Source organism: Solanum dulcamara, chromosome 2 (assembly GCF_947179165.1).
Source record: "Solanum dulcamara chromosome 2, daSolDulc1.2, whole genome shotgun sequence".
Taxonomy (NCBI): Eukaryota; Viridiplantae; Streptophyta; class Magnoliopsida; order Solanales; family Solanaceae; genus Solanum; species Solanum dulcamara.
This window is the reverse complement of record NC_077238.1, coordinates 69,192,467-69,216,348: the sequence shown is the minus strand read 5'-3', so window position 1 is coordinate 69,216,348 and position 23,882 is coordinate 69,192,467. Positions and strand designations below refer to the sequence as shown.

At 34.6% G+C, this 23,882-nt stretch overlaps 2 protein-coding genes across 2 annotated transcripts; one reads left to right on the top strand and one right to left on the bottom strand.

The window, feature by feature from the left end:
* The first annotated feature begins 310 nt into the window (after positions 1-310).
* On the top strand, positions 311-2,993 carry LOC129876549 (1-aminocyclopropane-1-carboxylate synthase 4-like). The gene is made up of 3 exons (XM_055952012.1): positions 311-628; positions 1,693-1,853; positions 1,974-2,993. Exons 1-3 carry the CDS (start codon positions 311-313, stop codon positions 2,959-2,961), a joined length of 1,467 nt encoding a protein of 488 aa, XP_055807987.1. The 3' UTR covers positions 2,962-2,993.
* Positions 2,994-3,290: 297 nt separating this feature from the next.
* On the bottom strand, positions 3,291-13,876 carry LOC129880651 (uncharacterized). Its single transcript, XM_055954778.1, has 9 exons — positions 13,569-13,876; positions 12,210-12,477; positions 8,422-8,523; positions 8,215-8,297; positions 8,000-8,116; positions 7,018-7,120; positions 6,280-6,937; positions 5,798-6,012; positions 3,291-4,025 (listed from the first exon to the last, which is right to left on the bottom strand). The coding sequence occupies exons 1-8, from the start codon at positions 13,721-13,723 to the stop codon at positions 5,903-5,905; spliced, it is 1,596 nt and encodes a 531-aa protein (XP_055810753.1). The 5' UTR covers positions 13,724-13,876; the 3' UTR covers positions 3,291-4,025; positions 5,798-5,902.
* Positions 13,877-23,882: the final 10,006 nt, after the last annotated feature.

The following is a 23,882-nucleotide window of genomic DNA, read 5'->3' as shown; positions in this document are numbered from 1 at the left end:
AATAAAATTAAATCAATGTCATATAAAGTCGTTCTCCATGTTTAAAATTCAAATTCGAAATCTCTTCAAAAAGAATAATGAAATTCCATCGATTCCACCGTACCAAGTTTTCTATTTGTTCCCCATGCTTTAGTAGCCAAAATTCCACACTAGATTAATTTCCAATACATTACATTAGTTGCCAACATTTTGCATTTCATTAATTCCTCTTATCTATAAATACCCCTCAACATTCCTTCATTCTCTTCCCAAAAACTAGCTAGCTAGCACTTTTGTCCATCAAATTTTCATAAAATTAGTAAAGAATATAATGGGTTTGGAGACGGTCGAGATTTCAAATTACAAGTCATCAGTAGTTTTGTCTAAGTTGGCTAGTAACAAACAACATGGCGAAAACTCGTCATATTTTGATGGGTGGAAAGCATACGAGAATGATCCTTTCCACCTCGTGAATAACCCGAATGGGGTTATTCAAATGGGTCTCGCGGAAAATCAGCTTTCAGTTGACTTGATTGAAGATTGGATTAAGAGAAACCCAAAAGCTTCAATTTGTACAAATGAAGGAATTGAATGTTTCAAGAGAATTGCCAACTTCCAAGATTATCATGGCTTGCCTGAATTCACAAATGTAAGTTTTGCTCTTTATTTTATACCTATTATTACTCTCTCCGTTTTAAAATAAATGTTATTTTACCAATAAAAAAATAATTATTTCAAAATAAATGTTATTTTTGGAATTTAAGACAAAGTTTGTAAGTTTTTTTCAATTGTATCCTTGTACTAAAGAACTACTTCTTTTAAATAGTGTTCAATTATCAAAAAAAATATTTAATAAATAGATGCTATTTAGTATAGTATACCGTTTGTTTATTATTTTTCTTAAAAAGCGTAAAATAAGCTTAAGTAACACTTATTTTGAGATAGATAACTTACTATATATATATATATGAATAGTAGGTACATTGTAGTGATGAAAGTCTCTCTGAGTTTGTACCAGAAAAAAGAAAGTTTATGAGCAATTTTATTACACCCTCCATCCTTTTTAGTTGTATGTATATTAAAAATATTTGTTTTAAAATAATTGTCAATTTAAATAATTAAGAGAGAATTAATTATATTTTTTAAAATTTGTCCTTAGCATTAATTATTCTAGAATTAAGAGGCACATAATATATAATAATTAATAAGAAATATATTAGTCAAACAACACTTCTAATTAAAAAAAAATTAAGAAATTATGTCAAATCTTATCATGACAACTAAAAAGAAACGGAGGGAGTACTGTACATTTACTTGGAATAAATGAAGTTCTTGACTTGTACCTCAAACACATATATACTCCTTCTATCTATTTCACTTTGTCTGATTCTATATTCTTATTAGTCTATTTCATAAAATAAAATAAAAATAGCACATGCTATACTCATAAATTACTAGAAATAAAGATTTTTTTCACGATAATAAAAAATTTATGTTATAAAATATGATTTTTCTTTTTATGTATTTTCCACCAAATCAGCTTATTGGGGAAAATAAATGGTAGAAAGCAAATTATCTCATTGAAATATTGAAAAACTTTCTAATTTTTTCATATTAAAATATTAGTATTGTTTTCTTATAGATTCAATCAAAATAGTCATTTAACATGTTCCAATAGAAAAATAATAATGATATTTCCTAATGTTTGTGCAGGCAATTGCAAAATTTATGGGAAAAACAAGAGGGGGTAAGGTTAAGTTTGATCCAAAACGAATAGTAATGGCTGGTGGAGCCACTGGAGCTAATGAGACTCTCCTATTTTGTTTGGCTGATCATGGAGATGCCTTTTTAGTCCCCTCACCCTATTACCCAGGGTATGTATAAATATTTTTTAATTTACTAAATTGAACTAAGTATTTTTAATCTGATTGAACAAGTAACTTGAATGGCTCACATTGGCATGTATTTAAGTCTTTCATTTGTATTAAGTGCAGATTCAATAGGGACCTAAGGTGGAGAACTGGTGTACAACTTGTGCCCATTTCATGCAAGAGTTCCAACAATTTTAAAATTACTATAGAAGGTATCAAAGAATCCTATGAAAAAGCCCAACAAGCAAATGTCAAAATCAAAGGCTTGATTTTGACTAACCCTTGTAATCCATTAGGCACCACTTTAGACAAGGGCACACTTAAAAACATCTTGACCTTCACTAACGGACATAACATCCACCTTGTTTGCGATGAAATCTACGCTGGCACGGTCTTTGATGCTCCACAATTCGTCAGCATCGCGGAAATTATCAACAACGACGATGAAATTTGTATAAATAAAGATTTGGTACATATTGTAACTAGTCTTTCTAAGGACTTGGGTTTTCCAGGATTTCGAGTGGGAATTGTGTATTCGTTCAATGATGATGTTGTTCATTGTGCTAGAAAAATGTCGAGTTTCAGTCTTGTATCGACTCAGACACAACATTTGCTAGCTTCAATGTTGTCTGACGATGAATTCGTCGAAGAATTTCTGATTGAAAGCGCGAAAAGATTAAGGAAAAGGCACGAAAAATTCACAAACGGACTTAAGGAAGTCGGAATAAAGTGCTTAGAAAGCAATGCAGGGGTTTATTGCTGGATGGATTTGCGGTTGTTGTTGAAAGAAGAAACACTTGATGCCGAGATGTCACTTTGGAAACTAATCATAAACGACGTTAAGCTCAACGTCTCAGCTGGATCTTCGTTTAATTGCCACGAGGTAGGGTGGTTTAGAATTTGTTTTGCAAATATCGATGATCAAACTGTGGAGATCGCACTCTCAAGGATTCGGATGTTTATGGATGCTAATGAAAATGGAATCGTGAAGAACAAGCAACAATCGAAGAAGAACAACAATCTGCGACTTAACTTCTCCAACGGAAAGTACGATGACAATGTAATGAGTTTGAATATGATGTCTCCGACACTTGTTCGAGCCAGGAATTAAAAGAAAATTATTCTAGTAATAAATAAAGTTAGTACATGTATATATTCTGCACGTGCCCAATTTGTGTTCGCCCATTTTTAAGATATGCATGTCCAAACATAACCTTATTTTTTATCACTCAAATTTAAGAAATTGTGAAGTTGAAGGAAAACAATTTCATCCAAAAAATAGTTACAAATGCAATACAAAACACTCTTAACTGATTCTAACAGCCCATAAAAGGCCATTATTTCCTATGGAAAATAATCTTAAACAAGCTCTAAGAATGAGAATAATCAATACAACTTGTGTGTCAAAACCCTGTTGCATACATACTGGCAAAAGAATCTCATGAATGTCAATCGACAACCTATTATAGACAAAGAAATTGAATGTCTAGGCACCCGTTTCACCCAAAAAAGGATGCATATTTTTGTTCATACACATCCAATCCATCATCAATCCTTTCACAACATTTACCAAAGAGTCGAGGCCTCGTCTTTAACATGTCTCCATGTTAGAGTGCAAAAAGTGCAATCTGGACCAGGCATCAGAAGAGAACAGTTTGTGTTGTGGTGGTCAATTGCATTAGGTAGGAGATCCAGACCTATTTTACGAATAAAATGTGGCAACACTATAAAGTCGACTACATACAGCATGGTCCGCCAAAAACCCCTTCCTGCCAATGCAAAACCATTCAGGATATAACACAAGCAAACAATACACCATGTATCACCTTCCCCAAGTAAGCAACTAGAAAAATGAAGTGCACGTTTCACTGTCTTCGAAACCACAGGGACACACTTTCAATATGTGTTGATTGAGTAACATAACTAATCAATCAAATGTAAGTACAACTAGATTGCTAAAATGAAACCCCTAAACACTGTACAAGGAATGGGTTCTCTACATCTTTGATGGATACTCTCTTTACAGGAGGAAATCTACAAGCACTGTGACTACAGGCATTCACCGACCCTTATGAAGAAGCTATCTCTTTGCAAGAATCTTTGAGACTGGGAACTACTTGATTTGGTGTGGCACATGTATCTCTTGAATGATGGCAAACTCTCACTATTGTCATGCTGCAAAAGTACAGAAATAAGCTTCCACCTTTAGCATTAGTCTTTCTAAAACAATTTCATAAAGAAATAGTTAACCACGTAGATATATAAGATTCTTCACTCTAGCTATTTTTATTGAGCCCAGGATCTATCAAAAATAGTCTTTCTACCTTCACAAGGTAGGTAGGGGTAGGGTCTGCAATTTTGCATACACACTACCCTCTCCAAACCCTAATTATGGGACTATACTAGGTATGTTGTTGTAGATATATAATATACTTCAAACACTCCTTGAATAAAAGAGTTGCATAAATACTACTACTATCACTTAAAGAGTTTCTTGCATTTGTGGTCCTTTAATTTGTAGCTTAGCATAAAATACACAAGCATTCTGGAGTGGCGGGATCGCGTTTAAATCATTTCCCAAAATCATATTTTCATATTTCTGTTTCTTTACCACTTCAGCTGAGGTGTACCACCCAGTGGCCCCAATGGAAGTACTCAGGAACAATCAAATGGCTGTGAGCTATTTAAGGAAACTTCATCCACGAGAGAAAATGATCCAAATGGACCTTAATGCAAAGGGGTAGACTTATTGTGGTCCATGTGTTCTACTTAAGACAAACGATCCTTAATACTTGCCGAAAATGGACACTTTTAATCCAAAACCCTAAAACTAATCAACCCCCAAACTTTCATGTTAAAAGTTAACAGTTTTCTCATTTCCTGTGGAAATCACTGGAAAGTGGAAAACTTCAAGAATTTCACAAGTTTCCTCAAAAATACCTAAATCCTTCATGGAATGGATAGTTCTCTGCAAATCCCACCACAGAATAACACTGCAGCTTAACTGAAAATCACCGAATTCCATACAAATTGAGATAAAATCTGCAATTGTTTTCTGGGAATCCCATTCTTTAGACAATTAGTTTACCTTGGCATGCATAGTTCTAAACTGAATCAAGCGATTAGAACTTTTTCTACTATCAAATTGTGACAAAGAAAGTGGTGAAGGTATTTCAAGAGAGACGGAGGATAAAGTTTCAAAAGGTGTTTGGCTACATCTACAAGGCCAACAATGAAGGACAGATGTGAGTAAAAAGTTGTTACTGTAAAATGTGAAGGTGGGCTGCTTACAAAGGACAGACTGTTTAGACTTGGTATATCAAATGTGAAAAGTTCTGATGGCTTGACTCTAAGGGATATATCATGAAGTAGAAAGGCAAAAACTGAAACTCCCTCTGTCTATAATTTATGTGGCACACTTTTCTTTTTAATCCGTCCCAAGAAAAATGTCACCTTTCTATAATTAGAAAGAATTTAACTTTAAAATTGCTCTTTTACCCTTAATGAAATGATTTATAGTCACACATATATCTAAGGTTTGTTTAAACCACAAATTTCAAAAGTCTTCATTTCTTTCTTAAACTTTGTGCCAAGTCAGACGGTGCCACATAAATCGGGATGGAGGGACTATTATGGTTTGCCATGAGAAGAATAGACAAGTGTATCTAATAGATGATTTTAAAATGAACAAATAAATAACAACGAATTTCAGTAATTTTCCTGGAGGATCTTCAATTATAGAATTCTTTTATTGCATGAGAAGGTTGTAGGAAAGATGTTTTTCACATCATCCTCAAGGATCAAGAAGTGTCAATAAAATGAGGATTTTTTAGAGAGTGTTGATGCTAACTAAGACTGAAGTTTAGGAAAGATCAAATGTAACAGAAAAGCAGGAGAAGTAACTAAACATGTAACATTTATAAGCAAATAAAGAAATTATGACCCACCAATGGTGCCGGATTTATGGATTGCAGAACTTTGATACGACCACCTCTACCATCAGCTCTTACCGCAATCAAATCACCAGCACTCACACCTAATCCTTGCATTCTTCAAGACAGCGATCCAGATCCCTTGTCCTTGTACCTTTTCTTACACCATTTTCCCAAGTGCCAGTAAGTCCCATCAGGACCTAACAATCCACCAGAAAAGCAGCTGTCTCCTGGGATATTCACTCAGTGTCAGAGGAAACAAGTACTTGTTAGGTGATTTCTGTTTTCCTAAAGGAACTTGAATCTCCCCCAAGGAAAGTCAAAAGCAGAGAAAAGTAAAGACTAGGAAAATAATTACTATGTAATTCTTTTAATTAAGGGTTAAATCAAGTTTAAGAGCATTCTCTGATCAGTGAATAAGATCATTTGGTAGAAGTAAATCATCATCACCCAAACAACAGACAGCACTTTAACATCAAGATGAGACAGATAGAGACCTGGTTGAGCAAGTACAACTGGTGAAGTCGTCTCTTTCCTGATGTGAAATGTGGGCTGGTGCGGTGTAATGTCTTCAAAAGGCGGAAGATCATCATCATCATCAAGAATAATCACCGGGGGCATGTTTTCAGTACTGTTCTTACTACAATTCCTTGATCCCGACATTCCATCCTTATTTCCTGATCCGTGCACTAGACTTCCACCAGTGGCCCCAAAAACTGCCTCTGGCCTTGACAAGAAACTATCATGAACAGCCTTCTTAGGGTCAAATGGTTGGTGCAAGTTTTGATATGATCCTTCATGCACATAAGTGGAAGTCTCTGAAGTGCCTCCATCTTTGTTTCTTATGGAAGAGTCTTTCTCATGATTATTTTTGTGAAGACTGCTAGCTATAATATCTTCTGCCATGTTTGGTATACTCTTATCCTTACACTTAAACTTTCTTTTTCTCCTTCGTCTAGATAAATCATCACATGAGCCAGTGATGATGCATAAATCTACTTCTGTCTCAGTAGGTGCCTTATTCTGATTCTCATATGAACATCTATCAACTTTGGGTTCTTTACTTCCCTGATAGTTTTTCTTGGAGGCTCTCGAAATTCTCAAAATTTCACTATCTTTTCCTTCAAGTGCTATCTCAAGTTCTTGGACCCTGGCCTGGAAATAGCCGCACACTGAAGCACTTTCAAAGGTCAAATTGTAATATACCATATTTCATTTAGGACATCAAAACTTACCTTCAAATTATTTTTCTTCTCTTTAGTTTTCTGCAGTTTCCTGAGAGAACGAGCCTCTCGCCTGTCTAGAGCGTTGCACTTGGTCATCAGTTCTTTGTAATTCCTGCCAGATAAATGCAATAGAGTTCGCTGTCAAACTTACAGCCAAAGTATCAAGATTGCTTCTGTGCTTGATAAAACTGGATCAAGAAAATGCTTTTGCGATTGAGAAAACGAGATGATTGTAAATGACAAACTATCCAGCTCAATGAGCTCGAAACTACCTTCACCAGGTGAAAATACCACTGGAGTGAATTAGGAAAAAGATCTGATAGAAGGAAAAGAATTTCTTTTGTAGAACCAAAGCTAACGCTTTTACAAGCATAACACTAATGTCATTCCATAGACAAGTCAACAATATTACTCCATCAACATGTAGCTACATAATAACCAACCTTTTTGCAAGAAAACAATAAATCTCATTAATCCACATAGAAAAGATTACCCAGCTATAACTATCTATAAGGCGTCAAGAAGCCCCATTTCTTTTGAAACAGAACTCCTTATGGAGCTTTATATGTAAGCATATAGCACAACGTACAAAAACTATTTTTAAATTTCTCTTTTGCGTTTAGAAGCTTCAGTACGATAACTTCAGTGTCCTTTAAGAATTAACGGTTCCTTTTCATAAAGAAGAATTAGGAAGCCTGGCTTTTAGCAGAGTTGCTCGGCTTATCAAGCTTATTTTTTTAGCGAATGGACTTCCTATCTACATGGCCTATCCCCCATATCAGATCAGAAAGTAGTCATTTGCCCGAGCTTGAGAGGAAGCTCAGTGTAATATTCCAAAATTTTAAAATTCAGATTTCCCACGGAAAACCTCCAATGATCATATCTACAACATAAAAACAAGGCCAAAAAAGTCTCTAAAGCAGAAGAGCATTAGTAGATATCAAGTTTCATGCTGAAAACTGTAACTTCCTAAATGAAAGTAAAAGCTTACATGTTACGGATGACCAATGATTTTTTCAAGACATCAATTGTCTCTTTGCTATTGACATTATCTTCTAACGAAGCACGTTTCAAGACCTCCTCTTCCTCCAAGTTAAAATCGCAGACTCTGAAGTAATAAACCATGAAGGAAAAGGGAAAACAAGAACTACTGTAAATCTAATATAAGGATGCAACTACTTGCTGCCCTCAATATGATTGACTTACAACTTGAGTGTTGCAAGCTCCTTAGCTAGGGCCATATTTCTATCTTGTAGCCTTATGCACTCCAAAGCTAATTGATCTAGCTCCTACAGCATAAATTTGCGCAGAATATAGTAACTAATAACTTACATATATAACACCAAGAAGAATTACTTACAAGCATGCATGAATAGATGCACTCGCAAAACATCAAGAGGCAAAAACATCTACCTTTGATTTAAGATGGAGCAACTGTTGAATGGCTGCTTCTTGTTTTACAGCTTCAATCTTTAGAGTCATTTCCATTTTCAACTCCTCCTTGCATGTGAACAGCTGGAGAAAAAAACATTACTACAAGAATGATAAGGCACATATCTTCCATACTTATTCAAGGAGGAAGAAGCGAAGAAAGATAGGAGAAGATAATGATTTGCATCTTCTCAAATTCCTGAAGGTTTCACACATGGGGGATTGAGCAGTTTCTTACTGTTATTAGGAGTTATGGCAGTTCTTTATGGTTACTAGAAGTTATCTGTCTTTATCCTAAGTAGTTATGAAGTAGTTATAGTTATCTAAAAAAAAAAGGGCAGCCCGGTGCACTAAAGCTCCCGCTATGCGCAAGGTCCGAGATACTTGTCTCTCTTTGTATTTTCTATTGTTCTAAGAGATACGAAATACTTGTGTCTCTCTTTGTATTTTCTATTGCTTTTATCCAGTATAAAACTTCAGTTTCTATCATTGGTATCAGAGCAGTAAGATTTGTCATGGTTAACACACGAACCAACGCTTCCCACAGCGAACCTATTATGTCTACTCCTGATCAGATCGGCCAACAATTAACCACTATAGTAGCAAAATTGGGAGCCATAGACGTTTGGCTGCTGATGTGGCTGCTTTAAAAGCACAAAACAGCCAAAATCAGCATGGAAAATCTAAAATTTTACTAGAAGAGGGTGAGGTTGATAGCACTTGGAGGCATCAAGAAGGAAAAGGATATCGAATGATCGATTCACCATTGAGAACATTAACCCCAAAAAGAGGAACATTGTGGTGTTCTAACAGCGGCATACTTATCGACGTTCGCACACAGAGATTAAATTTCCGAAGTATGAGGGAGGAGATCCTAGAGGTTGGATTTTGAAAGCAGAGAAGTATTTCCAATATTATCAAACACCTGATGATTGCAAGGTTGATGTGGCTTCAATGTCTTTGGAAGGAGATGCATTGGATCTTTTTGCTTGGATCAACAGTGAAAGAACCATTTATTACTGGGTTGAGTTGGTGAAAGTGCTACAAGAAAACTACGGATCCGCTGAGTTTCAAAATCCAGATGAACATCTATGTGGCATCCAACAGACTGGATCAGTGTTCGAGTATAGGCAGGAATTTGCAAAACGAGCAGCACATGTGCAAAATTGGCCAGAACACTGTTTGCTTGGAGTTTTCCTTACTGGGCTCAAATAAGACCTTCGTGTGGATGTGAGGATTCACAAGCCTCGATCTGTGTATAAGGCAATGAGCCTGGCCTTAGAATATAAAGGAAAACAAGGACCAAATCGGTCCATTAAGGTACCCGCTTGGCCTTCAGTAACACGACCTTCATTAATTGGAAATTCCTCTCCAGCAACTCGAGAGTCCTTTAGTTTTCAATCATCCCGTCAACCAGTTACACACCCTTTTCAACATCCATCACTTCCAAACACTCGGCCGTTGAATTCTGAACAACAAATTCGGCGAGAAAAAGGCCTATGCTATCGTTGTGGAGACAAGTCTGCCCCTGGTCATCGCTGCAAACCTAGGACATTTGCACATCTGGAGTTAATGGAAGAGGAGAACGATGTGCAAAGTGTAGAAAGTAATCAGAATGAAGACATACCCCCTATTGATTTGGGGGAAATCACTTTTCATGCAATTTTGGGCAAAGAATCTGCTTCAACTTTGAAGCTTCAAGGCACTCTTTGCGGACGTAAAGTGTTGATGTCGGTGGACAGTGGTTCGACGCATAATTTTATAGCAGAAAAAATTGTCAAGAAACTTGGGTTGGCAGTCCAATATATTCCTACGTTCGGTGTCCAGATAGGCAATGGTGAAATTATCAAATGCAATAAAGTTTGTCATGACCTTTCAGTAGCGGTTTCTAACTTGGTCATAAAGCACGATTTCTTCCCTTTTTCCCTTGGTGGTGCAGACATGGTGTTGAGTATACAATGGCTAGCATCCCTGAACACAATACAAGCCAATTGGAATGAGATGTTCCTAATCTTTCAATTGAATGGGAAAACTTATAAACTGCAAGGTGTTCCTCAAAAAACACTCACAACATCTTTCCAATCAGAACTTAAAGAACAGATGCTGACTAGAAATGCTATGCTGACAATTATGAAGGCCCAATCAAGGATGAAAGCACAAGCAGATTATAAGCACATAGACCTTTCTTCTAATGTTGGTGATGCTTTCCTTTTACATCTTCAGTCATATGACCAAAAGTCTCTGTTAGCTGCACAATTTCCTAATATTCGCCTTGAGGACAAGTCGTCTTTCCAGCAGGGGTGTACTGATAAGGCACATATCTTCCATACTTATTCAACGAGGAAGAAGCGAAGAAAGATAGGAGAAGATAATGATTTGCATCTTCTCAAATTCCTGAAGGTTTCACACATGGGGGATTGAACAATTTCTTATTGTTATTAGGAGTTATGGCAGTTCTTTATGGTTACTAGAAGTTATATGTCTTAATCCTAAGTTGTTATGAAGTAGTTATAGTTATCTATTATATAATAATAGATCCAATAATGTGTAGGGTGTTGTAATATATCTTTTATATGCAGAAGCTTGTTCTAAGAGATTCGAGATACTTGTCTCTCTTTGTATTTTCTATTGTTCTAAGAGATACGAGATACTTGTGTCTCTCTTTGTATTTTCTATTGCTTTTATCCAGTATAAAACTTCAGTTTCTGTCAGAGAACTAGTTGAGATGAAAATGTGATGACATGAAGTCTTGCGCAGATCAAGTTTGAAGCAAATATGCTCACATAAATGTCTCTAGTTTTAGTTAATGGTACTAGATACTTCTCAACTTAACGGGAGCCGTGCTTATTGCACCTAAGAACATGTCTTTTGGTTCTGAGCAAAAAAGTGGCTTTTTTCAGTCATTAGCCAAACAATAAACTGAAACCTACATCTGCAAAAGATGTTTATTCACATGTGATTTTTAGACATTAGAACTCTTCAAGGAACTCGTAAATTTTTATATCTAACAAATTTATGTCATTTCATTTGGTCAACAATGGGCAAAGAGACATGGAAACTCTCGACTTTTCACATCTAAGTGATGGATGATTTCGTGAAACAAAGTACTCAGCTGTTGGGTGCTTGAAGGAAGAGATCACCATACTTAGATTCTAAATCAAGTAGAAAATATGTTTTTGATTCTTTCTCTATGCAATAGCGTTTGATTGATTGCCCCAGCTCAAGGCTTTGTGAGGATGGAGAACTGGAAGCCCAATGATTTTCAAATGTGAAGAGAATCACGGCTACACAGAACTCAGACGCATGGTGAGTTTCTTTGCAAAATTATATTTCTCTGGCTATTGACTTTGTACTATATTTAAAAATGTAGATTGTATCTGTTACATGAAGAAAAGGTCAATGTATCTGACTAGTAGCCCTCATAACCTCTTAATAGATTATCCCTGTCCTGAAGTTCTCGGCCAAAAACATCCTTGGACTATACCCAAAACCTAGGGTACACGTACATCCTTTAACTTCCATAGTGAACACGAACTTCCTTAAGAATCAAAAATTTAGTAAGTTTCATCTTTTAACCAGAATGTTAGAAAGACTAATAGACTTGCCCATGTGCAATTTGTGACTCCAGGGCTCTCTCATATATATCCTTTTTATTTCATCAAATTGAGAAAATATTGCGAATAGAATAAGTATGATGCAATTGCATAGCATTCGACAGCTTTATATTCTTTAAATTTATAGCCAAAGAGATAGCAAGATGAACCATTTACCTCTGCGTTGACTTCTTTGAGATCTTTCTGCTGCTTTTCCAGCGTGGAAGTCAGTCGTAAAACTTTCCTCTCCAATCTTTTGACCTCATTTGTCAACTCCCGTTGATCCTCTTTATAATCACAAGGCTTCTGCGTAAGACTTGTACCATTTGGATCACCAATAGATTGGAAATAAAGCCTATTTGCATTTTCTTCTGAACAAGCCTGTTTGCAAACTGGGCAATTCTTCTTTTTTCCTTTTGCGCAGTATTCAAACCATTGCTGAAGACTTGTTTTTGCAACCACAACATATCACAAACAGAAAACAAATATATACTTATCCGATAAGGACAACAATTATCTCCATCAGATAGCCAAGCACGAATATAGAATTGTTTACAAGCCTAGCCAGCAACAACTTATAGGAGTAATGTTTTTTTTCCTCATAAGTAAACATAAAGATATGTTTGGTTTTAAAGGAAAATGTTTTACCTTAGGAAATCATTTCCCTGATAATCAGTAGTGTTTACTGGACAATAAAAGCAACTAAAATAAAGTAATTGTACAAGTTGTAGAATAGTGGTACAGGAGAAAAGTTTGGTAATATTTTTAGTATTTAAGGTTAACAACAATACATGAATGTTGATTAAAACAAATTATATAAAATTAGAGGTTATAAATTTGTTTCTAAAGAAAAGGACTGCAGCTCATAAGTGGCAGAAATAAATAATTTCTTAAAAAGAGCATTACATTTTTTTGATAACCGTGCACCTCGACTAATTACACAAGGCAACACCACCTCACGCAAGCATCAGGTACCGGGTAACTATGGAAAGAAATCACCTAAGGGTCGTTTGTTACAGGGATGGGATAGACAAAGTTATCACATGGATTAGCTTACCACATCATTGTGGTACAAACAGTGAGACAAATAATCTAAGGATTAACTAATACCCATAATCAAACGTAATAATACTACATTTTATCTCAAGATTATTATCCCTTATCACTCGTACCAAATGACCCCCTAGTATTTACTTATTTTCTATGGGATTTGAACCTAAGAACTCATGATTCTCAACCCCCTTCATAGACCAGTAGGCAGTAGCATTTCTTGTCATAACAAAACACCCAAAAAGAAATTTTCAGAGGTTAGAATATCTGTTTAATAGAATGAACGAACTCATATGCACAGGGGTAACAAATAACAATTCTGGGTTAGTAAAAAAATTGGATTTTTAATCAAAGTGAAATCCAAGCAAGCAAAAGCCAATAAAATCCTTTGATTATTTTCATAAATAAACCACTATTACTCTCAATTCGAATCAAGATTAGCTGAAATAAGAGTACCCAAATAGATTAAGAAAGGGAGAAGCTAACCATAGCTCGTGAAAAACATGACCACAAATAGTAACGGATTGAAGATCTTCGATAATAGGGTTTAGATCTTCATAGCAGATTGAGCAAATGGTTTTCCCAAAACTATTCACTCCAACCATTTCTCTGTCTCCTCCTTTTTTCTGTTTGTGGGTCATCAAGGGAAATGGAGGAAAGGAGGAGGGAAAACAAAATAGAACCAGCCGGGGCGGGAAGAAGAGGGAAAATTTCACAAATTTATTCTGCCTAAACGCATCTCCAACCTTACTAGTATCTAAGTTTACGAGATTGGAGACAACTCCAACCGAATTTTTCATTTTACTCTTTAAAAATATTATTATTATTTTTGTATTTTTTTATTTCATAATATAAATTCTGTCTTCTTTTTTCAAATAATCACTCTTCATGGTATATATTTTTACATGTTATATTACATTAAAAAATAATTACAAATAGTAAAGACCTAATTAGTGATCTTACATAATAGAAATAATATTAAAATAATTAAAAAAATGAAACAGAGAGAATGAATAATAGTTCTCTAAATTTGGAGAACACCTATGGCTATGAAGAGAGAGATTGAAAGTCCATTCTCTATTTTACTCAAAATAAAGAGTTAAATAAAAGAATGGTTGGAGATGGTCTAAGTGACAATTTCAATTGAGAAAACTATGAATAAGAAAAGCCTCTCGAGGAAATTATAATTTATCTCGAGTTGATAAACTTATTTGACAAATAAATGAAAATATATATATCAAGTTTAAGCTAAGGTAAAATTACAGTTATAAAACAAAAATACTTTAATTTATTTTTTAAGATAGTCATTGTCCACGTCATGGATTTTTAATTTCGAGTGTTATTTTCTAATGTTTGATTGACTCAAATATTTTGGAAAAATGTTTTTCAAATTAATTTATTTTTCTTAAATTTAAGAAAAATAATTTCCTTTGCAAAAACTAAGGAAAACATTTTCCAAAACTCTCCTCCAACCTCAAATTACAATATTTTTTTCTTACCCCACCCCTACCACGATCCCCCTCCCCTCAAATAAAAATTTAATTTCTTTTTAAAGAAAAAATTAAGAATTTATTTTTGAAAAATATTTCACGTTTTGAAAATTTTATTTTTTTATCCCATCCTAACCCCCTGTAATGACTTGTCCCCGTCGTTAGGAATAGGTCAATAGGAAAAGATTTCGGGCCAGAAAATTTTAGGTAATAACTTCGGAAAAATTTAGCCTAGGCCAGACTTTGACGAATTATAAGTCAGGTGAAGTCTAGGGTAATCATATGAATGATGGGAGATCAAATATCTAATTTGATTGGATAAGCTGATAGCAAAGACAATACGGAGCAGTTAAGCTTCGCGGAATCGCATTCGGGCGAGTAAAACTTCTAGAATCGATTTTGATGTGAAAGGTATATATTAATACGTTTTTGGAAGGGAGTGTGTTGTAAAATGGGGGCTTGGAGCACAAAATCCGAGCTCACTGTTCCGCATATCCCGCTAGAGCGGGATTATTTTCATCAAAGTGGGATAGTTGCGACTTAAGTCGTAGGAAAACCCCAGAAACTGTATTTTCTACAAAATCAGTTTCTAAAACTTCAAGAGGCGACCTAGGGCGAATTCCATCGATTTTCCACGAATTTACAAGCTTAATGTAAGGATTCTACTCTCTAAATTCGTGATTTGATCCCTAGAACCTAGAAAGTATGGTGGGTAATCATTTGAGAAGGGTTTGAGCTGAAAACCTATGGTGGAAAATAGCCCTAGGGTGGGGTTAGGATCATAGTTTTGGCCTAGGGTGTGAATTGTGTTATATTTCATGATAGTTAGGTCATTGTGTTGATCTTTTATATGTTTTTACTATTTTCTACATCAAGAACGAAAAGAATGAACCCGGGAAGGAAAGGCTCTTGCATTGTAAGATTGTTGAAACTTGAAATTGAGGTAGGTGATGGTCTAGTTTCCTCTTATGTGTTTCATATACTTGTTAAATTGCTTCATGATACACATGTGTGTGTATGAATAGAGAAACATGCTAGATTATGTGTGAAATGATTATTTGCTGGCCTATTTTGTGATGAATCTGCTCTTGGTGGTATAAATACTGTTAATATTGAATGTATTTGTGATTGTGGTTTGCTTGGATCGGGTGTCACATTCCGACACATGTTTGGATCGAGTGTCACATTTCGACACATATTTGAATCGGATGTCACGTTCTGACACATAATTGATTGCTTGCATGTCCCTTGAGAGGACCCTTATGTGAAGTTATAGCATGTGAAAGATATTAAGCTGTGATATTGATAAATATGGTTGAACTTGAGATTAGTTGACTTATTCTATATATGTATGTGCTTATTATGTTAAATTTACTTATCTATGATCCGCTCACTAGCTAACTGCGTGATCCTACCAGTACACCTTTGTTTTGTGTACTGATACTACTCTTGCTCTGCCATTTGTTGAGTATAGGGTATATTCAGCCTGCTACAGAAAAACCTTGGTTAGAAGATTAAGCTTGTTCGAGTCCAATGGTGAGTTGTTTGTTTCAAGCTGTCATGGACTCTTCTATGTTCTAGTCCCTTTTCAAGACTAAGATTTCAGATACTGTTTTAATATTATGACTTTTTTTGGAGGTGTTTCCCTTTTTTTATTCAGATATTTGTTAGAGTTTTGGTTCGGACGACTTTCAATTCCTAACATATTTCCGCACTTCTTGATATTTAAAAATGCTTGCTGAGTTTATGAGAACTTAGTCTTATTCTAATTTTATTCATGCTTTCAAATCTTAAAGACTATGTATATTTGTGATTATGGTTATTGGGCTACTTAGAATGATTCTCCCATGGGAGAGTTAGAGTGGGTGTCAATCACGACGGATCGGTGTGGTGACATCCCCCTCTCAAAAAAAAATTAAAACTTTATTTTTTTTGAAAAATATTTCAAAATAAAAAAATTTCATTTTTTGACCTCACCTCCGCCCCTCCCCCACCAGCCCCCCTCTCCCCTCACCCCATAAAAAAAAATTTAAAATATATTTTTGAAAAAATTTCAAATTTTGAAAATTTCTTTTTTTTTATTCCACCCCTACCCCGACACCCCACCCCACTAGTACCCCCCCCCCCCCAAAAAAATAAAAATTTGAAAGTATTTAAAATTTTAAAAATTTTATTTTTTTACTCCAGCCCACCCATCGCACACACACAAAAAAAATTAAAAATTTATTTTTAAAAAATATTTTAAGCTTTGAAAATTTTATTTTTTCACCGTACCCCTAACCCTGACCCCTTGTAAGCCCCCCCACCCAACTCCAAAAAAAAATATTTTTTAAAAAATTAAATTATTTGAAAGTTCGGTCTATAGTTGAGTGTGGTCGGATTTCGGTTCGAAAATCGACATCGAATCTAAATTTAAAAGTCGAATCTTGGGTTGAAAATCAATTTGAATCCCACATCGGGTGTCGAGGTCGGATCCCGAGTCAATTACTAGGGTTGATTTTAATGTCAGAAACTATTTTCCTAAAAAATATTTTTTACACTCCAGCCAAAAATAAAAGATATTTTTCTAAAAAATATTTTCATTCACTAACCAAACAATAAAAAATATTTTTTGAAAAATATTTGTTACTCACCAACCAAACATTAGAAAATAAGTAGAAACTATTAGTGATAGTGGATGAATGTCCCCATCCTTTTTTCGTCCACTTTCTTTTTACCTTCTTTTCCTCTTCTTTTTCCTTCTTTCCCTCAATTGGTCCCCCCTAATAATTTGCTTTTTTCCTCCTGCAGTGGCTATAAATAGCCATTGCCATTATGCATATGTAGGTGAAGAATTTTATATACACTGATATATATCTCTTTCTCTAATAATATCAAATTTCATTTATATTGCTATTTGGAAAATCAGGTTAGTTTATAACACGTTATCAGCACGAAGCTCTGCTATTTATTCAAGATAACAAAAGTGGTAAGAGTTTTATTTAAATTTATTTTCATAAAATGACAAATATTTCAAAAATTGAGTTTACTGCTCTTGATATCTCTGAAAAAAGCTACTCATTATGGGCACTTGATGCCGAAATTCATTTAGAATCAATGGGTCTGGCAGACACCATTAAAGATGACAATATGACATCCAATCAAGACCGTGCTAAAGCCATGATATTTCTCCGCCACCATCTTGACGAGGGACTAAAATTACAATATCTCACATTAAAAAATTCCCTTAAATTGTGGAAAAATTTAAAAGAAAGATATGACCACCTGAAGTTGGTCATGCTTCCACAAGCTCGTCATGATTGGCTAAATCTGAGATTAATGGATTTCAAAAATATAACTAAATATAATTCTGCTCTATTTAGAATTATAGCTTAGTTAAATTTATGCGGAGAAGAGACCACTGAGCAAGATAAACTTGAAAAGACATACTCCACATTTCCACCCGCGGATATGCTCCTGCAACAGCAATATCGCGAAAAAAAATTTAAAAAATATTCTGAATTACTTTCTCACCTTCTTATTGTTGAAAGACATAATGAACTATTAATGAAAAATCATGATAGTCGGCCAGTTGGTTCTTTGCCACTCCCTGGAGTGAATCAGGTAAATTCTAACCAACGAGAAAGAGGTCATGGCCCCAGTCGTGATCGTGGTCATAGTCAAATAAGAAATTTTAATCATGATACTCGGCTGGCATCGAGAAATGACCAGCAATATAAAAGGCAGGGTAAAAAGCCAGAAGCTTTGCTGAAGAATAATTCAGAAAGTGTATGTCATAGATGTGGAGGTGTGGGGCACTGGTCGCGGACTTGCCGATCGTCAAAACTTCTGGTTCAGCTATATCAGGCATCATTAAAAAGGGCAGAAAATAATCCAGAGACAAATTTTATCTCTGAAGATAATATTGAGCCTATGCATCTGGATGTAGCTGATTTCTTTAATTTTCTAGACGAAAATATCAATATTGACAGGATTAATAATATGTAAATATTTTTCTTTTATCTGTATTAAATATGATGTTTGTATTTTCCTAGTCAATGTAAATAAATAAAAATTTGTGTAATATACCATATGTTAATACTTATTTTATTTCTTATTAAAGAAAATATGGAAATGCCTCAAATTTTATTTGGATCAATGACCAATCACGAGGATATTTGTGTAATTGATAGTGGAACAATCCATGCTATATTTAAAGACGAGAAATATTTTTCTAACTTGCTAAGAAAAAAAGCAAATGTTACTACAATTTCTGGTAATTCAAAAATTGATAGAAGTCTCCGAAAGAGCTACTATAATTCTACTTAAGGGGACAAAAATTGTTATAGAAGATGCACTATTTTCTTCTAAATCCCTAAGAAACTTGTTAAGTTTTAAAGATATCCACAGAAATTGATATCATGTTGAGACACTAAATGAAATGAATATTGAATATCTTGGTATAACCAAGAGTGTCTCAGGCCAGAAATATATTTTGGAAAAATTACCAACTCTGTCATCTGGCCTATATTATGCAAAAATTAATGCAATTGAAGCACATATGATCGTAAACCAGAAGTTTACTGATCCAAATATATTTGTGCTATGGCATGATCGAATAGGTCATTCCAGATCAATAATGATGAGACGAATTCTTGAAAATTCAACTGGACATCCGTTAAAGAACTAGAAGATTCTTACAAATGACGAATTTTCATGTGCTGCTTGTTATCAAGGCAAATTAATTGCCAGACCATCGACCCTGAAGGTTGGCATCAAATCTCCTGGCTTTTTAGAGCGTATATATGGAGATATATGTGAACCTATTCATCCACCTAGTGTTAGCACAAATAATAAAATTGAGAACGCAATTCCCAGATTATCCAATTAAGGTCATTCGCCTTGGTAATGCTGGAGAATTTACATCCCAAACATTTAATGATTATTGCTTATCAATTGGGATAAAAATTGAACATTCTGTTGCTCATGTTCATACTCAAAATAGCATTGCAGAGTCATTTATAAAGCGCCTACAATTGATAGCAAGACCTCTACTAATGAAAACAAAATTGTCAATTACTGTTTGGGATCATGCTATCTTACATGCAGCAGCACTTGTACGTCTCAGACCGACACATTATAATAAATACTCTCCATCGCAATTAGTATTTGGTCATGAACCAAATATAGCCCATTTAAGAATTTTTGGTTGTGCGGTATACGTGCCTGTAGCACCACCACAACGTACAAAAATGGGCCCTCAACGAAGGTTGGGCATATATGTTGGGTTTGAATCACCCTCCATAATTCGACACCTTGAACCGTTGACTAGAGACTTATTCACTGCTCGATTTGCAGATTGTCAGTTTGATAAAACAATTTTCCCGCCATTAGGGGAGAGAAAAAAGAACCTGAAAAAGAAAAAAAAATTGCGTGGAAAGTTTCATCACTATCACATTTTGATCCACGTACCCGCACATGTGAACAGAAGGTCCAGAAGATCATCCACTTGCAGAAAATAGCAAATCAAATGCCAGATGCATTTACTGATTTGAAACGGATAACTAAGTCACATATACCTGCAGTGAATCTACCTATCTGGATTGATGTCCCAAAAGGACCATCTACAAGTATCATAGCTTCTGAATCCCAAACACGCCAGAAGCGTGGTAGACCGTTGGGTTCAAAGGATTAAAATCCTAGAAAAAGAAGCGTGAGAAATAATAAAGATGATACTACAAAAGAACCTCCTAAAGAAGGTCAAGATTTGAGTAATACTGATATTCCTGAAGAAATCAGTGAACCCGACACTCAAGTGAATGAAGAAATTTCAATAAATTCTTCTGGTGATGAGATAAATTTAGATCGGTCTAAAATTACGGTTGATAATGTTTTTGCATATAACGTTGCATTTAACCTCATGCAAGATAGTGAAAGTCTTGAGCCTAAATCCATCGAAGAATGTCGACGTAGATGTGTTTGGCCAGAATGGCAAAAGGCAATTCAATCCAAATTAGACTCACTTGCTAAACGTGAGGTTTTTGGACCTGTAGTCCAAACCTCTGAAGGTATAAAATCAGTTGGCTACAAATGGGTTTTTGTGCGAAAACTAAATGAGAGAAATGAAATTGTAAGATACAAGACACGCCTTGTTGCACAAGGATTCTCTCAAAGACCCGAAGTCAACTATGAAGAAACATATTCACCTGTTATGGATGGAATAACTTTTCGATATCTCATCAGTTTAGCTGTACATAAAAATCTTGAAATACATTTAATGGATGTAGTTACAGCTTACCTTTTTGGTTTACTTGATAATGACATTTACATAAAAATTTCAGAAGGATTAAAATTGCCTGAAGCATGTAAAAAGTCTCGGAAAGTATACTCAATAAAACTGCAAAGATCATTATATGGTCTGAAACAATCAGAGCGCATGTGGTATAATCGCCTAAGTGAGTACTTAATAAATGAAGGCTATATTAATGATGTTATTTGTCCATGTGTTTTTATTAAGAAAACGGAATTAGAGTTTGTTATACTCGCCGTTTATGTTGATGACATAAATCTCATTGGAACCCCTGAAGAGGTCCAAAAGGCAATTGAATATCTAAAGAAAGAATTTGAAATGAAAGACCTTGGAAAGACAAAACTTTGTCTAGGTCTACAAATTGAACATTTAGTAGATGGAGTTTTTATCCATCAATCTGCCTACATTGAGAAAATCTTAAAAAAGATTTTACATGGACAAAGCACATCCATTAAGTACTCCAATGGTTGTTCGATCACTTGAAGTGGAAAATGATCCATTTCAACCTCCAGAAGAGGGTGAAGAAATTCTTGGTCCTGAAGTACCATATCTCAGTGCTATTGGTGCACTTATGTACCTTGCTAATGCAACTAGGCCTGATATAATATTCTCTGTCAATTTGCTGGCTAGGTATAGTTCATCCCCAATGCGAAGGCATTGGAACGGTATCAAACATATTTTGCGATACCTGAAGGGTACTATTGATATAAGTTTGTTTTATACTAACAAAGGTTGCGCAAACCTTATTGGTTATGCAGATGCAGGTTATTTATCAGATCCATAGAAAGCTCGATCTCAGACAGGTTATCTGTTTACACACGGAGAGACTGTTATATCATGGCCATCTACAAAGCAGTCCATTGTTGCTACTTCTTCAAATCACGCTGAAATAATAGCAATTCACGAAGCAAGTAGAGAATGTGTGTGGTTGAGATCGATGAAACAGTTCATCAAAGAAAGATGTGGTCTGGAAATGAATGTTAAAGTACCCACAATTATATTCGAAGACAATGTTGCGTGCATAGCTCAATTGAAAGATGACTTCATAAAAGGAGACCTAACAAAACATATTTTACCAAAATTGTTCTTCACACATGACCTTTAAAAGAATGGTGATATTGATGTACAACAAGTTTGTTCAAGTGATAATCTTGTAGATTTATTCACAAAGGCATTACCAACATCAACTTTTGAGAAATTAAGATATAAAGTTGGATTGCGTCGTCTCCAAAATATCAAATGAAGTTTTCATCAGGGGGAGAAAAATACGCGCTGAACTCTTTTTCCCTTAATCAAGGTTTTGTCCCAATGGGTTTTCCTGATAAAGTTTTTAATGAGGCAGCACTCAAAGCGTATTACCAGAAGTTGTGTACTCTTTTTCCTTCACTATGTTTTTCCCATTGAGTTTTTTCCTAGTAAGGTTTTAACGAGGCACACCATCAGAATAATTATGTATATTGTAATGAGGCACATTTCACGTGGACATCCAAGGGGGAGTATTAGTGATAGTGGATGAATGTCCACATCCCTTTTTCGTCCCCTTTCTTTTTACCTTCTTTTCCTCTTCTTTTTCCTTCTTTCCCTCAATTGGTCCCCCCTAATAATTTGCTTTCTTCCTCCTGCAGTGGCTATATGTTGGTGAAGAATTTTATATACACTGATATATATCTCTTTCTCTAATAATATCAAATTTCATTTATATTGCTATTTGGAAAATCAGGTTAGTTTATAACAGAAACCAACTTATTTTTCAAGAAAACATTTTTTAGGAAAAATTTTCATTCATACCAAACACACCCTTCATTTAATAACTTTATCAAGTTTAAGCTAAGTTGAAATTATAGTAAATGTAAATTACACGACTCTGACCCACTTAACGAATAGAGAAGATCACAAGATGCTTATTTTATTCTTAAAAAATCAATGCAAAAAAGAAGGGAGAAAGTTTTCATTTTTCGGTATTTCAGTTCACAAAATCTGAGGCAAGACCTCTACAAATATAGAGAATGAAAAGATGAGATGGAGATGCAATTCATTTGCTTTTCACACTTTAAAATTCCAACAATTTTCTTTGTTGGAATCGCCCGTCAAAAGTCAGTTCACTCGCAAGCCAGTTTTGAAGATGACACTAACACTAATTAGTAGCTAATGATGATTGACACAGTATGAAAAAGTCTTGAAATTCCGGAGCAAAACAATGAGAAGGGAATTTAACTAATTAATTCCTTTAGTAAAAAAAATACACCATGCAAATAAAGTAAAAAAAAAAAGTTATGTATAAACCGTTGAATTTCCTTTGACATAAGGGAGAATTCCAGTGAAGTGACAAATCAAGAATATACTTCAATCATATATTCAAATCTTGAACATGATAATTTAAGAGTAATTTTTTGAATTTCTACGAAAAAATTCTTGTTCTACCATTATTTGAAATGATTTTTTTTTTTTTTTTTTTTATATTTGCCTGTATTTGTAGAGTATAATTCATTTGTTATAATAATGCATGTAATTTTTTTTATGATTAATATCTTTATTTAGACTTTTATAAGAGTGGATCTTCATGTTGATTTGAATCTACAATTATACATAGCCATATAAGATTTGTTTTGCAACATCGAGAATTAATCAAGAATTTGCACAATTTTATGAAACAAGAACTTCAGTGGTCAGTACAAATTATAAGAATTATATATGTTAATATGGAGCAATTTAACATAAAGCAACAGTGGTCTAGTGATAAAATAGTAACTTGCCGTAGTGCAGACCCTGGTTCGATGCCCAGATGGTGCATCTGTATTTTTGTTTACCGTAGAGAATATTTCTAAACTTTTACATTATCGACCTTTTTTTTTAGTCTTACATGTAACAAATTTTCTTAAAAAAATAACAATTATATTCAAAATAGAGCACAAACCCAAAAGGCCAACACTATTTCATATATTATTTACGTTTAGTAATGAAGATTCAAAATTTATAGAAAACTTTGATTAAATTAAATGTTTAGAAATAATTAAACATCAA

Excerpts from the sequence above, each read along its gene's own strand:
- LOC129876549 (XM_055952012.1), top strand. The coding sequence starts at position 311 with ATGGGTTTGGAGACGGTCGAGATTTCAAATTACAAGTCATCAGTAGTT. Across the intron at positions 629-1,692 it reads GCTTGCCTGAATTCACAAAT|GCAATTGCAAAATTTATGGG; the intron begins GTAAGTTTTGCT and ends ATGTTTGTGCAG. Across the intron at positions 1,854-1,973 it reads CCCTCACCCTATTACCCAGG|ATTCAATAGGGACCTAAGGT; the intron begins GTATGTATAAAT and ends TATTAAGTGCAG.
- LOC129880651 (XM_055954778.1), bottom strand. The coding sequence starts at position 13,723 with ATGACCCACAAACAGAAAAAAGGAGGAGACAGAGAAATGGTTGGAGTG. Across the intron at positions 8,524-12,209 it reads TCAAAGAAGTCAACGCAGAG|CTGTTCACATGCAAGGAGGA; the intron begins GTAAATGGTTCA and ends TTTTTTCTCCAG. Across the intron at positions 6,013-6,279 it reads AGTTGTACTTGCTCAACCAG|GAGACAGCTGCTTTTCTGGT; the intron begins GTCTCTATCTGT and ends TGAATATCCCAG.